Source organism: Alligator sinensis, unplaced genomic scaffold (genome assembly GCF_000455745.1).
Source record: "Alligator sinensis unplaced genomic scaffold, ASM45574v1 scaffold817_1, whole genome shotgun sequence".
NCBI classification, from domain to species: Eukaryota; Metazoa; Chordata; order Crocodylia; family Alligatoridae; genus Alligator; species Alligator sinensis.
In genome coordinates, this window is record NW_005843128.1 from 32,198 (window position 1) to 48,544 (window position 16,347).

At 46.1% G+C, this 16,347-nt stretch overlaps 1 protein-coding gene across 1 annotated transcript in view; it reads left to right on the top strand.

Moving 5' to 3' along the window:
• The window catches only part of LOC102380534 (homeobox protein PKNOX2-like), a 25,406-nt gene extending 9,470 nt beyond the window's left edge, over positions 1–15,936 (top strand). Inside the window, exon 3 of the mRNA XM_025193900.1 lies at positions 15,481–15,936. Within this exon, the coding sequence (XP_025049685.1) occupies positions 15,481–15,707 (227 nt within the window). The 3' untranslated portion in view covers positions 15,708–15,936. The remainder of the gene's footprint in view (positions 1–15,480) is intronic.
• The last annotated feature ends 411 nt before the right edge of the window (positions 15,937–16,347 follow it).

The window sequence follows — 16,347 nt, forward strand, 5'->3', positions numbered from 1 at the left end:
ATTTGTGGGGGAGTTGGGGGTTTCTTGGTGGATTGTGGGGTGGTTCATTGGGAGGTTTCTGGGTGTGGGTGGGTGTGTGAGCTTTGTGTTGGGGCTCTTCCACACACCTACCCCTCTGTCTCCCCCCACGGTTCACACTCCCCACTACTGGAAGCAGCAGTCAGCAGCGGGCCCTTGGGTTGCTTATGGCCCACTGCAAGCAGAGCCCCCTGGTGGCACACAGTGCTGCCTGAGTCCTGGGGGCTATACATAGTGCATGGGGCTAGCCCAGCCCACTGGGACATACCTTCAGCTAGGAACAGGCTGGCTTCTGCCTCCATAAGGGGCTCTTGCCACTGCATGCAGGCACCATGCACCATCAGGCCAGGCCAGCTCCTGCCTCCATATGGAGGCAGGAGCCAACCCAGCCCAATGGTGTGCAGTGCTTGCATGCAGTGCTGGGCATCCCACGTGGAGGCAGGAGCTGGCCTGGTCTCACCTGAAGGCACATGCCAGTGGGCCAGGCCAGCTCTATGAGCCCCATATAGGCCCTGGAACTCAGGCAGCGCTGCACGCCACTGGGGGGCTCTGCCTGAAGTGGGCCTTGAGCAACCCAAGGGCCTGCTGCCTGTTGCTGCCACCAGTGGCAGGGGCAGTATGCCATGGGTGGGGTAAGGAGGAACCTCTCACAGTTCCCCCCATCCTGCAAAGTCCCTCTTCCAACATAGTCCCCACACCTATCCACACACATGCCATCATGCCAGCTAGGCTCTGTGGCTGCCCCTGACTTAGTTTTCTGTCCATTTGCAAGTAGTTCTTGCAGGATGGAATTCTGCCAGCCTGCAGATAATTGTTTACAAACAGGGAAACCCATGGTTTCCCCTTGAAAAGGGAACATTCACATTTTCCTATGGGAAAAAGAAACACATCCCTGCTTACTGGGATTCCTTACAGCCCCTGCTGCAGCCTCCAGGTCCTCCTGTCTGTGCTGCTAGCCTGGAGCTGAGAACAGGGTGCCTGTGCCTTCAGGACACAGGCATAGCTGGCCCCCATATATGGCTGCAAGGCAGTCTGCCCGGTCCTGCTGCTGTGCCTGGGTGCCAACCTAGGTGCCAGGTAGGCTGTGGAGCAACCAAGAACAGAGCCTGGGTCCCAGCCAGCACTGAGCCACTGCTGCCAGCCATGTCCCACTTCTATTTCCTCCAGCACACTGAAGCAGCATGCTGGAGCAGTAGGGGCATGCAGCAGGCATTTGGTCAGGGGCTAGAGTGTCTCCTTGGAGGACCCAGCCTCCAGTTGCTTCTGGGCATGCTCCAGGAGGATGCCCTGTGCTGCTTTTTTCCAGAATATTTTATTTTGATACCAGGTAACTATCAAGTTTAGAGTCTGCGCTGCGAATATGCAGTTCAGGTAACATTTTTTAGTTTATGGTGTGCCTTCTATGGCATCTCAAATTATTTTGAGATGCCACAACAGACATGTGCTAGCTTGTGTGAACATGGCCCTTGGGTGTAAAAAAAAAAAAGCACTTATGCCACAGTGCTTTAACACCTGCAAGTACAGGGAGGAAACCTTAATAGCATGGTCTTAAGCGCTTCAGAGACCTACAAAGCTAAAAGGAAACTACAGTTAGGGATGGCAACTCTGTGAATGGAAGGTTTAACTTCTTATACAGATCACCAAGGCAGCACCTTGTAATTCCCCTATATGTTCTCAGGACACTGTCAAGTATTTGCATTTGGCAGAAGAGATATACAGATATAACTAAGTATGCCTCTGAGACTTGCGATCAGTACTTAATTAGTTACAGTCCTCTTTTCAGGGAGAAATTTGACTAGTAAAAGCATCTGATTTACAAATTACTGGAAATGCAATGGCCTAAAGATAGAAACAAAGGACTGGAAGGGACCTGCAAGATCATCAAGCCTGGTCCCCTGCCACGGGTAGGAAGTTAGTGGGCTCAAATGAGCTCAACAAGGTGGTTATCCAGCCTCATCTTGAACACCTCCAAGGATGGCAATGGCACCACCTCTGCTGAGTGTTTGTTCCATATTCTGGTAACCCTTATGGGAAAAAAATAATGTTTTCTTACATCCATCCTAAATTTTCCCTCTATTAGCTTTTGTGCATTGGTCCTTGTCTTCCCTTGAGGTTCCTTTTTGAAGAGTTGCTCCCCTAGATCTTGATGGTCATCTCTAATATACTTGTAGGTGGCTATCAAGTCACATCTCAGTCTTCTCTTAGTTCCCGGAGTCTCTCGTCATAGGTCCTATTGTCCAGGCTCCTAATCATATGGGTGGCCCTTCTTTGTACCCTCTTGAGCTTATCCACATCCTTCCTAAAGTGTGGTGGCCAGAACTGGACACAGTACTCCATCTGTGGCCTCACCAACACCAAATAGAGAGGGAGAAGCACCTCTCTGGATCTATTGGCAACACATCGGCTGATGCACACCAGAGTTCTATTTGCCCTGCTGACAACCTCATCTCACTGTTGACTCATGTTCATCTTCCAGTCAATTGTGACCCCCAGGTCCCATTCAGATGCTGTGCCAGCCAGTGTACCACCACCCATCATGTAGTTATGGTCAAGGTTCTTCCTACCCAGATGAAGAACCCTGCACTTCTCCCTGTTAAACCTGATCTGATTCCATTCTGCTCATAAAACCAGTCTGACAAGGTCATCCTGGATCCTATCCTCTTACCCTATCCTCTGATGTGCCAGTGTTTCCCCACAGCTTAGTATCATCCACAAACTTAATCACTGAGCTTTCCACCCACTCAGCCAGGTCATTAATAAAGATATTAAAGAGCACAGGCCCAAGCACAGATCCCTGGAGGACATCACTGGAGATGGTCCTCCAGGATGAGGCAATCCCATCAATTACAAGTTTCTTGGATCAGCCTCTAAGCCAGCTGTCCACCCACCTCACTGTAGACTGGTCCAGCCCAGTACCCTCCAGTTTAGTTAAGATAACCTCATGAGAAACAGAATCAAAACCTTTACTGAAGTCCAAGTAAGTGACATCAACCTCATGTCTCTCGTCCAGATGGTTAGTTACCTGGTCATAGAAGGACACTAGGTTTGTCAGGTATGATCTACCCTCAACAATGCCATGCTGGTTACTTCTTAATAACCCACCAGTTACCATCTTGTAGCTGATGGTCTCCTTACCACATTTTTCAATTTTTTTTCCCAGGACCAAAGTCAGATTGACTGGTCTGTAGTACTCAGGATCAGCCATCTTCCCTTTCTTGAAGATAGGTACCATGTTGACCCACTTCCAGTTGTCTGGGACCACTCCCAAATTCCATGACTCCTTCAAACAGCTTCACTAGTGGCCATGCTATAATCTCAGCCGGTTCTTTCAGGGCTGTCGGATGCAGGTCATCTGGCCCAGCAGACTTGAAAACGTCCAAGTGTTCTAAGAGATACCTCACCTGTTCTGGACTTATTTCATGTAGTCTGTTATCTTTCACATATTTCCTGGGCCTCTGGGCAGGTGAACAGGAATTTTCAGGAATACCGATGTGAAGTATGTATTTGAGAGCTCTGCCTTTTCGCGTGGGTCAACTGTGGGCTGCCCCTCCATAGTCAGTAGGGGTCACACAGTGGAACCCAATTTTTTTTTTTTTGCTCCCTATGTATCTATAGAAAGACTTTTTGTTGTCCTTTATTTTGGTTGCCAGCTTGATTTCCATTCCTGCCTTGGCTTTCCATGTCTCATACCTGCAGACCCTAGCAATATCAGTATACTCCTGTCTGGTTGCTGAACCATTCTTCCATTGCTTGTAAGCTTCTTCTTTCTTTGTCAATAGTTCCCTAATATCCCTGTTGAGCCAAGTGGGTCTCTTGGCTCCTTTCCCACTTTTTGTCCACACGAGAATGGCCTCTTTTTGAGCACCCCCTTAAGGAAGCACCACCATTCCTGAACTCCCAAATCATCCAGTCACTGGTCACACAGGGCCTCTCCAAATAACCTTCTGAATTTGCCAAAGTCTGCCCTTCTGAAGTTTAGGACTTCTGTTCTACTAACTGATTTCCCAGCCTTTTGGTGCATGATGAACCTAATCAAGTCATGATCACTGTTGCCCAGAGTATCTCCAATCCTCAAGTTGCCTATCAGGTCCTCCCCTTTGGTCATGGTAAACTTATTCTCATAGAAGAACTTCTTTTCTAAGGCTCCATGTCCATCCTGATGGTCTTGCCAGGAAAAATTCAAACAAAGAATATAAATAAAAATTAATTTAATTCTGAAAAGGCTTATTAAAGGCCCTTCTACAAATAATTCCAAGATTGAAATACATACATTGGATGCATCTACACATGTACCTGACTGTACAATTTTTACTACGCAGTACTGCTAAAGCAAGTACTAGATGACTGCTTAGTACCTGCTGGTGCAGTACCCACAAGTACTGCACAGTCCTGGTGGCGCACAGGTCATTTTTTACCCTACTGCATACTAGTGGCAGCATCATGGTTAGTGCCTGACAACTCTATGTTGTCCTAGTAATGAGCTATATTGACATAGTTCATCACTACAGCAACATAGCATCTCACATAGATAGCCCATTGATTGCTAATTTCAAGTTTAGTGTTTTCCACCATGGGTTTCCAATTCCAGTTCTGGTCCAAGGGTCAGAACTGCTTCGAATTTTCTAAGGGAAAATTGAAAATCCACATTTAAGACTGCTGGGTAAAATGGATCTAAGATTGGAAGTTTCCAAGTAAGCATATATTTTTTCATCCCTCCAGTTCTCTGATCATTTTTGTTCCTTTTAGAACTTACATCAGTTTACCCTAAGTGAAAACTGCTCTTTTTAGAACTCACTTCAAATGCAAACTGTACTTCCATTTGTGCATTCATTTCACACTATAAATGCACACCTAATTTGATGTTGAGTATCAACTCTTGCTCTCTTCCAGCACTGACCATGTTTTCTAGTTCTTTTCCTCAAATATTTTAGCTACATTATTCTGAAATGAGTTATCTTTAATTATCTTATGCCTATATTTGTGATTTTAAGATGATTTTATTAAAATAATTTACCTTACTCATATTTGTAGCTCCTCCCAATTTAGCATGAGGTGTGAAACTAAATTAGGATAATCTGCTGGTCTCCTGCCACTGGTTGCTATTTACTATGTCTGGTCTTACAGAAGAAGTCTCAATGGCTGTGTGAAAGTTTAAAGTATTTTCCTTGTGTTTTGGAGAAGATATTGTGCCAAAACTTCAACTTATGTAAATCAATATAGTTATTTTGAGTGGAGACTTATTTATATTGGCTGAGGGTTGGGCTCATTTTTGATTGGTGGTAACCAAGCTAAAGTGGTGCCCAGACTTTTAAGGGATGGGTACTTGATAAATACTTGCAATAATTATGCAATTGTCCAGAAGAAACCAGATACTGAACCGCCATGGCTTCACTCCTACTGCAATAATTACCTCAGACTGATGCTTAGAAGATAAAAACATACTGGATCCCACTGGATGCCAGATAGGCTTGTTTTTTCAATCCTTCTCTTGCCAAGTTGCTGATTCCTTGTGGCTGCCACTTTGAATGGTGAGAAGTCTCTTCAGGCCTGAGGAGCTTCTCATGGCACAACCATGAGAGGAATCATAGGACTGGAAGGGATCTTGAGGGTCACCTTGTCTAACCTCCTACACAGATTATAGATGCATAGAAAAGTAGAGTTAGAAGGTACATATAAAGGCCCAAACCCCTGATCAAGGCAGAATCATCCCTATCCAAGCAACCCCATACAAGTCCTTCCCTAACCTGTTCTTAACAATGTACACAATCAACCCTGTCACACAACTAGAAGACATATTACCCAAATACACTCTTGCAAGAGATGAGGGAATGGTTCTTTCTCAGCATGACAGGAAATCAAGGTTCACAATTGGAGGAATCAGGTGCCTAATGCCGGGAACATGGGGAACAAGCAGGAGGAGCTATGCCTCCTACTCTCCAGTGGGCGTTATGATTTAGTAGGGATTACGGAGACCTGGTGGGACTCCTCACATGATTGGAATGTAACCATAGAGGGCTACACCCTGCATAGAAAGGACTGAGTAGGGAAGAAAGGTAGAGGTGTAGCTCTCTATGTGAGGGAGCTGTACACCTGCTTGGACATGGACATTGACTCCAAAGAAGAGTGACTTGAAACCCTCTGGGTCAAACTATGGTGGGGGGTGGGAGGGAGGTGAGAGAGACCTAACTGGAGGTGTATACTACAGACAACCAAACCAGGGGGAGGAGCTCGATCTGGAGTTCTCTCGAGAACTGGCAGAGACAGTGTGCACACAGGACATGGTCATCATGGGTGACTTCAATTACCCAGACATCTCTTGGAAGGAACACACGGCTAAGTCAGATCAGTCACGTTGCTTCCTGACCTGTATCAAAGAACTCTACCTGACTGTGGAAGCGCACAGGTCAACCAGAGGTAAAGCTCTTCTAGACTTGGTCTTGGCCAAAGGAGATGATTTGGTGATCGACTTGAATATAGAAGGTAGCCTGGGTGACTGTGACCATGAAACCATCATGTTCACTGTCCAGTGTAAGCCAGGCAAATCAGCTAGCAGGGTTGAAGTTTTGGACTTCAAAAAAGGCAAAATTTTTGCTTCAGGATCAGAGACCAAGGTGAAAGGAGTGCATGAAGAGTGCTCGTTCCTCAAGGACGTAATCCTCAAAGCACAAAAGAAGTCCATTCCCATGCAGAGGAAAGGTAAAAGAAGGGCTGGTAAGCCCTCTTGGGTTAATAGAGATATCATTGTCCTCTAGAAAAAGAAGAAAGAGGCATACAAACAATGGAAGGTTGGGACAGTGTCCAAGGAGGACTATGCAACAATGGCCCAGACTTGTAGGGAGCAGATGAGAAATGCTAAGGTGGTGACTGAATTTATACTAGAAACAGAAATCAAGGACAATAATAAGTCCTTCTTTATGTATGTAGGGAACAGGAGGAAAACAAATGGAAGTGTGGGGCCACTGCTTAACAACTCAGGACAGCTGGTTCCCGACACTCAGGAGAAAACTGAACTGCTGAATGACTACTTTGCTTTGGTATTTCACCAGACTAAGGGGAAAATCATACTAGATAAGGTTCAGAATGGGCATGGTGGGAATGACTGCTTTCCTACTGTTGACATTGAACTGGTACATGATCAGTTAGAAAAGTTAGACATTTACAAGTCAGCAGGACCGGATGAACTTCATCCAAGAGTGATGAAGGAGCTGGCCAAAGTCATCACAAGACCTCTGGCAAAAATCTTCCAAAGTTCATGGCTCTCAGGGGAGATCCATGAAGACTGGAAGAGAGCCAATGCTGTGCCCATCTTCAAGAAGGAGAGGAGAGAGGACCCAGGCAACTATATGCCAATTAGCCTAACTTCTATCCCAGGGAAAATCCTGGAAAAATTTATCAAGGAGTCTATGCATGATATATTTGCAGAAGGTAGGATTCTGAATGATAGCCAGAATGTCTTTGTTGCAGGCAGGTCTTGTCTTTCCAATCTCATCTCCTTCTATGACCAGGTGACTCGCCACCTGGATAAGAGAGAGGAGGCTGATATACCTATACTTCCAAAAGGCCTTTGATCTGGTATCCCATGATGTTCTCATGGGAAAATTGGAGAATTGCAGGCTTAACTGCTCAACAGTTAGGTGGGTAGGGAGCTGGCTGTAGGGTAGGACTCAGAGAGTTCTAATGAATGGATCTGTGTTGTCCTGGTGAGAAGTGGCCAGTGGTGTCCCTCAGGGGCTTGGTTCAGTGCTTTTTCAATTTCTTTATCAAAGATTTGGATGTGGGGGTGAAGAGTTCACTGGCCAAGTTCACAGACAACACCAAGTTATGGGGAAGTGTGGTCATGCTTGAAAATAGGTTGCAGATACTTGTGAACCTAGACCAGAGCTTTCCAAACTGTGTGCCGCGACACATTAGTGTGTCGGCAGCAGTGTGTAGGTGTGTCGCGCGAAATGCAGAAAATTTTGCGGAAGGGTACCGCGGAGGTCCCTTACTCGCGTCTGCTTCCCTTGGCCCCTCCCCCGGAACTGAATTACTGTGTCGTGAAATGATGAATGTCTAAAAAGTGTCACCAACATGAAAAGTTTGGAAAGCTCTGACCTAGACAGTAGGCCTGTGCGAAGCAGCTAGTATTCACTTCAGGTTTGGATTCGGATGATTTGGGGAACAGTGATTCGATTCAGTGATTCAAATCACTGTCCCAAATCAATTTGCCCGAATCTGATCTGAGGATTCAGCTGCTGCCAAATGTCTGAATCTCCAAATCAGCCAGGCTCATCCCCCACCCGCTCTCCCAGCCCAGCAATGGCTGCTCTGCCCACCCCAGCTCCTGGCACTTTGAAAAAAAAGCCCCAGATCACTGCCAGGTGGGGGGGCAATCCCCACTGCCCCCCACTGTCCCATGCTGCATGGGGGGCGCTGCATGAGCCCCCTAACCACCCCCCCGTGGCTGCCCTGCCTTTCGCAGCTCTGGCCCTTTAAGGAAAGAAATTGGTCCCCTGTTTCAATACAGATTTGAAGATTCTGTCACCGAATTGGGCTGAATCTCCTCTGAATTGAATCACCACCCAACGTTTTGCACAGCCCTACTAGATGGGTTGACAAGTGGAGCGGATCAGAACCAGATGAAGTTATATAAACACTGAGAAGTGTAAAGTGCTCCATCTCAGAACGAACAATTCCCAACATACTTACAGGCTCAGTGGCACCAAATTGACTAGCAGCATGACTGAAAGTGACCTGGGGTAATAATAGATCATAGTATGAACATGAGCCATCAGTGCAATGCAGTAGCCAGCAGGACAAACAATATTCTGGCATGCATTAACTGATGCATCCCAAGCAAAACCAAGAAAGTGATTCTTCCACTTTACTCAGCACTGGAGAGACCACAGTTGGAGTACTACACCCAGTTCTGGGTACTGCACTTCAACAAGGACTTAGAAAATCTTGAGAGAGTCCAGAGAAGAGCCACCCATAGGATCAGAGAATTGCAAGGAAAGCCATATGAGGAAAGGTCAAGGGACTTGGGTCTTTTCAGCCTAAAAAAGAGAAGGTTGAGAGAGGACTTGATAGCAGCTTACCATTGCATCAGGGGAATACATCAAGGCCTTGGTAAACAACTGTTCACCAGGGCACCCTTTGGGAAAATCAGGAGTAAGGGCCACAAACTCCTGAAAGACCATTTCAGGCTTAACACTAAGAAAAATTTCACAGTGAAAAACTTCACAGGGTGTCCAGACTGTGGAATAAACTCCCTCCAGAGGTAGTGCAATCACATACGCTGGAAATCTTCAAGAGGAGACTGGACAGTCACCCCACTGGGGTCACCTGACCCCAGTTGTCTTTCCTGCCTGGTGCAGGAGGGCTGGACCTGATGATCTTGCAAGGTCCCTTCCAGCCCCTGAGAATCTATGAATCTATTACACCAAAAACACCCTAAACAGCAACAGGTAAAGCAGGGGAATAACAGCAATTAGTCTCCTGCTGCTGCAAGGATTGTTAAAATGCATTCAGAAAACTGAAGGAAGAGGTACTCGAGAGATGTATCCCACTACAGAGCAAACTTCCCTAGAGTCTGTACCAATCTGACCATGATGTAAAATTGCTTCCTGATCTGAAATGTGGTAATTGGTTTGCTCCTGAGTAGAGGGACAAGACCCTCTACTTAGGAACCATGGGTTTTAGTACGAGAAGCAGCACTGGCACACCTCTGCCAAAATCCCCTGCCTTGGCTGCAGCCAAGACCCAATTGTTTCTGTGGAAGGTGAACTCTAGTGCCTTCCACACCAAACTTCCCCTCATCCCTATAGTAACAGGAAGGGAAAAAGATTCCTTCCCAGATCCAATGAGGCAACCAGAAGAGCCCAGAAGCATAGGAAAACCAGAACATCTTCCATTGTGCTCTGCATCCCGGGGACAACAAGCACAAATTCACACATTGCAGGCTCTAACTGGACAGTCAGAACTCCCATTTCTGTATCCCCTCCATTTGCTTAACCCAGCTGCCTCGATCTTATTCATATATAAGCAAGTTGTCGACCGCTCCTTCATTCTCCTGCTGCTTAGCATTGCTCTCTCCAATATCCCCCTGCTCTACCCAGCCAAGCTCTTCTTATTATCTCCCAGTGATCTGTTGGGGGGCGGGGGGAGGGGGGGGGGGAAAGGGAGGAGGGTCTTCCCATGCTTCTAGCATAGATTTCCTAGATCATCCATGACTAATGATTATCCAATCTATTCTTGAAAACCTCTAAGATTAGAAAACAACTTCAGGCAATCTATTCCACTGCCTCACTGTTCTAACAGTGAAGATGGCTTTTTTTTCCCCCTAGTATCTAGTCTAAACCTACTCTGCTGCAACTTCAAGCCATTGCTCTGCATGCTGTTCTCTGCAGGAAGGTAAAAAAGGTGCTCTTCCTCTTCTTTATGGTATCCCTTCAGATATTTGAAGCCTATTGCACTATTGGAATTTGTGCTGAAAGTGCACTGCGCGGTGTCTCCTTTAAGCTTGCAGTTTCCCCCGTATGCATCCTCCCCCGTGCAATTATCCAATTATGTGCCCATGCAATTTTGCACATAACATGTATGGCCTGAAATAATTGCATACATTTGCATAATTTAACTTGTTCAGGCTCTGTGCCTCCACCTCCGTGGGGCTCCTGGCACTCCAGCCACATTGAGGCACAGAAAGCAGTGCCATGCGATTAGACAACTGGTGAGTGGGGAGGGGAGTATCTGCCTATGGGGGGTAGGGAATGGGGGTATATGTGAGTGGGTGTGGGGTTTGTGGGTGTATGTGGGCCTCTCTGCCACATGTCTCTCCCCCATGGTGCACAGCCACTGCTGCCAGAGGTGGCAGCAGCAGAATCACCCTCGGGATGCTCGTGGCCACAGCAGGCAGAGCCCGCAGCAGCACATGGCTGTGGCTGAATCCCAGGGGAAGCACACCTTTAACCCAAACTGGGTTGGCTCCTTGCCAGCACATGGGGCTCACAGCACTGTAGGTGGGAGCCATGCACCACCAGGCTGGGCCAGCCAGCTCCATGCCTCCACATGGGGCTTCCATTACTCCAGCAGAAAGCAACACATGGAGGCATGGAACCAGCTCAGCCTGATGGCGCATGACTCTTGTGCCTCCATGTGTGGCTTTCTGCTGGAGTGTTGAGAACTGCACATGGAGGCATGGAGCCTGCCTAGCCTGAAGGCACACTGTGCCTGCTTACAGTGCCAAAAGCCTCACATGCTGGCATGGAGCCAGCCCAGTCTGGTTCAAAGGCATGCACCAGTGGGCCAGGCCAGGCCAGCTTTGTGCTGCTATGTGCAGCCCCTGGAATTCACCATATAATATGAATTTTTTCTACACATAAGTTTGAATTTTTCTGCACATATTTCCCTAGGGTATAATATATGGTCAAATCCAGAATTTCACAAAGTTAGACCCTGACTCCATGCGGTGCCCAATGACTAGGGAGACAACGATCCAATCACTCATGGATCCTGTTACTCATTAGCCAGAGCAAGCAGGGAGCAAACACCAGCACACATTGCTCACAACAGCTTTATTCAGAATAGAGACAGCTTTGGGCAAGCTCCTTCATAGACACACAGCCTGTGAAACCAGGGGAGCAGCCTCAAACAATAGTTCTTTCCACATTTTATACACCTTGGTTCACACTTATTAACATTTACCCCGCCCATGTCCCTCCTTTGGTTCCACCCATTTCTCCTCCCATTTCAAGCTCCGCCTCTGTTTACTATTTGCTTCCTTAGCATGGTATTGCCTATGCATTTCATTCATTTACATGCCTTTTTGCTAAGAGTGCATGCTTAAGATTTTGACCCCTGTCTTCTCCCGGTCAGTTGTGGTTTCTTGCTGGTCCTTTCTAGTTTCCTGATGACTTCAGCACCATCTCCAAGGCCATACTTCAGCTTTGTCCCCTAACGATAGCCGTTGGTCTGTATCCTATTCTTACGCATTAGCAAAGTTAGTTACTTTTAGTATATCATCCAGCCTTGTGACCAGTAGCTTTTGCTGAGACACAGGAAAAAGCTTTCATTCAGCTGCACACTCAATGCTCCCCAAAATCCATATCATTACCTTAACAGTAACAGCAACCCAAACTGCTGGGGTGGGTGCACCCCCCTGCTCCCAGCCTCCTCTGTCCCCACCAGTGAGAGAAGATTGCACTCTGGGGACTTTTTTAAGTACATAAAGCTGGTGAAAATCCCTTCCTTTCTTCTGCTTCTTGCTCAGAGGCATGCTCCCTAATCTCCCTTTGCTCCCTCTAAACTCCCCTGCCTGGCCCTGCTGCTTTTTCTGCTTTTGTGGGGATGGGTTCAGGTGGAAAGGGGACAGTGGCAACGTGTGGTGGGCAAGTAGTTCCCCAGCCCTGACCAGTTCCCCAGGGTCAGGCATGGGGAAGTTAACCCCTGCCCATCACTGCTGCTGCTGTCCCCTCCTCACTTGAGCCCAGCCCCCATAAAGCGAGATGGAAAGGTTCTGGTGCTTCTCCTGCCCCCAGGAAGTGGGGAAAGCAGCAGGAGTAGGTAGGGGGGGAATGGAAGGGGAGAGAAGGGGGCATGCCTCTGAGCAGGAAGAGGAAGGGAGGGAGGCATTTTACCTGCTTTAGGGACTTTAAAAAAGTACACAAAGGCTCCTGTGGTGGGTCCAATTCTAACCTGGGTGGAAGCCAATGATGTAGTCCCATCTCCAAATGAAGGGCATGTTAGCAGGGCAAACGCAATGAGGGGTGAAACTGCCTGTGGCACGTAGTTTCCTTCTTTCCCCTACAGAGAAAGGCCAGGACATGTGGTACGGCTATGTACAAATTTAATAAGATATAAAAGTTAGAGGGTTAACATATTTACACATAAGATATAGGAGTTAAAACAGCTTCTATACAGGTTGATGCAAACACTATATACAGGTGAGGAATCAAAAAGGGGACCAAAGCAAAAGTCTCATTAGAAGTCATGCAAATCTTGTACTTTAATGGAATGCCACTTTACAAAGCGTGAGCTGCAGGATTCACAAAATATGAGGCCCAGGGCCCAGAGGGGAATAAAAAAACCCAAAACAATAAGCTATATTAAAACAAAAGCAACACCACAGCGGAAGGAGTGGCCCTAGATAAGAGATGGGGAGTGGGGAGCCCCAGATACACCCAGCTGCCCTTTTAGCCAATTTAAATACCCCAACTGCTCATCATGGAGGTGGGGGGGGGGAAGACCTTCCTCCCCTGTGGGAATCCCCTACCCAGGCAACTCAGTGAATCTGTCCTTGATTTCTAGAGTGAGGCATCTCTTCTCTTGGTAGGGGGCCCTCAGGTGCTTTGGGGCTCTCCCAGCCTCTGGCCCACTTGGGGCCTTGTGCACCACTCTGTACCATTGGCCCTGCCTTGTGCCAGGGGTTGGAGACCTGAGCTGCTTTGGGGGTCTCAGTCCACTTAGTCCACAGGGATGGAGATTTTCCAACCTCTCTGGGCATCCTGTTCCAGTGTTTTACAACACTCCTAGCGTGAAAGTTTTTCCTAATATCAGACCAGAAGCACTCATCCCTTATGTCCAGTCCCTCATAGGCTACGGAATGGGGTAAGCCACCCAGGCCATGGCCCGACCAACTTTTAGCACATTAATTTAACTAGCTATGCAGTTAAAAAAATAGCTATACAGTTTTAACTGGAATGACAATTGTGCATTTATGGGTTATATAAATTAACATGCTAAAATTTGGTTGGGCTATGGCCCAGGTGGCCCATCGTGGTTGCAGCTGTAGTTCATCTCTCTTGTGCAAGTGGTCACATAGGTCTGATGGCACCTGGGCAGGTGATTTAACCCACCACTTGAGAATTGCTGCAACAGCCCATTGGGTGCCCTGTGCCATGGTATGAGTAATAGACTTGGCTGCTGTGGCACCATGCACAGAATAGGAGGGTTCACTAGCCTGGAGCAGAGAAGTACCCATGTGGCCTTGTTCATCATACTAGGGATGGGTGCTGTAGCCCTTGTGCAGCTTCCAGTGGCAGCTCCTGGGATGCTGAGGGAGATGTCTGTGAGGCAGCCTTTTGTTGTCAGAGTGCAGCAGTGTATGGGGGTATCCCAGAAGCATTTCCTCATCAGAGATGCACCTTTCTGCAGTTGCTGAGAGTGGCTCTGGACTCAGCAGACTGCCCAAGAGGCAGACACTTGGATGCAGATCCATCCAGAGGGGACGTGGTATCCTTTCATTACATCTCCCTAAACTTGTATTGGGGGCACTTATGTGTACCTGGCAGGGAATGTAATTACACCTTCACTTTGGCCATGTACTTTGGAATGGCCTAGATTCTGCACTTAGTTCATCCAGCCAATGAATAGAATCCTGTCCTGAGACCTCAAGCCCTCATGGCATTTTTGAGCTCTTGTTAAAGCTTTTATCTGCCTCTAATGCATTTTCAGTATTTGTAACAGCCTATATTGGCCACTGCTCTGAGATGTTTGCCTGCTGTCTCAGAGCTGATGCCTGGTGTTGAGCAGCCAGTCTCAATATATTTCCATATATCTCCATACTGGCTTTCACGCAGTGCTGAGGTTTATTTCTTTTCAAACAGGTTACACTTCTTATAATATGTGTGGAAAAGATGAGGTCTGTACCCCTTCCTCTACATGTTTCTGCCTCCTAGAGCTTATGGATTATTTAGCTTGACCATCAAGTTGAAAGCCTGGGGCTCTTTCTATCTCAAAACCAGCCCCACTTCTTACTTGACAAGGATTTCCTTTTATCCTCTGCTTATACCTAGGGTTTGGCCCCTAGTTAGCTGGTTGAGGTTTCCTGATTCTTTTTAGTTCCTAATGTCCCAAGTATTTTTATTCAATTCCATCTTTGTTGAGTAGAGCCTATAGACACCGTCACTGTCCATAATTATGACCCTTCACATTTAACATGTCTCTGTACACATTTGAAACCTATGAAACTTTCTGTCTTTGTGTTTTAATTTCCCCATCTGTAAAGCAAGTATATTAATACTTCCATGACACACCTCTGTAAAGCTGCTTTAGGCAGGCCAGGTTCTTTGGGTAGATGCGATCTCTTTTATTAGACCAACTGAGTAGTTGAAAAAAAAGTTCTTTGCAAGCTCTTTTAAACTAAAGCTCTTTTATACCTTTGATAAGTTATGTGTACTGATGTTAATATTTTCTCAAACTTAGTATGTCAACTGCAAAGTCACCATTAAAAATTCAGGGTTTTTATTGGTTTATCTAAAGTTTTGGCAACAGGAATTCTGTGATTTTTTTACTGAAAATATATTCAACTGAAGTGAAGGTTTTAATTTAGTTATATGGAATAGGAAAAACTGAGGATACCAAAAAATGTGGGATTCCCCATGTCATGTCAAGAATAGTGGCAGAACAATGTCAAATGGCACTCTCACTCTGGCAAGTTACATCACCTAAATACAATTTCTTATGTACCTATTGTTTTTATTTTAGGCTCTATAAATATGGACAACCTGCAGTCCCTCTCATCCGATAATGCTACCATTGCTATGCAGCAAGCCATGATGGCAGCTCATGATGACTCACTTGATGGTACAGAAGATGAGGAAGAAGATGAAATAGAGGAAGAGGAAGATGATGAACTGGAGGAAGATAATGATGAGCTCCAGACAACAAATGTTAGTGACCTTGGTTTGGAACACAGTGACTCACTGGAGTAGCAAATAACTGAAGGTCCCTGATTTTAAATGAAGCAGATGCCTCCTGGAAAGTTGTTCCTTACCTAAATCAGAAGCTGAGGAATCCTTGAACTTTGTCATAAAAGTTCCCACACATTTCTTTAAAAGTTATATATGACAAAATCAAGTAATGATGCCCTACAAAGTGTCTCATTTGCCTGGATCAGACTGCAAATGTGGACTGGTGTGCACATTTAAGAGACCAGTAGAATGTGCAGGCTTATTATTTAAATGGAGGACACATGTTTACAAGGCACATATTGTGGCCAGCTTTTTCCTTTTTCTTTTCTTTTGATAAGAACACAAAAGTGTTTTTAGGGTAAGCTGTTTTCTGTATGACTGTTTGATGGATGTTATCATGAAATGCCTTTTTGTGATATGCAGGTAAGAGGCAAGCCTTTTCATTTTCATTGCTTTTCTGAAAGATTTATAGATATGAAAGTACTCACACTTTTTTAGAAAAGTAAAAGATTGTAATGATTATAGAGATCCAAATGTAGGGAAATCAGTTTGCAAATTTGCAGAATTTAAAACTGAATATTGAAAAGAATTTAACATTGGATTCACTTAGGCCCCTAATTAGAGCTGATTAAATGAATTTCTACTCTTTAGACTTCCAGCT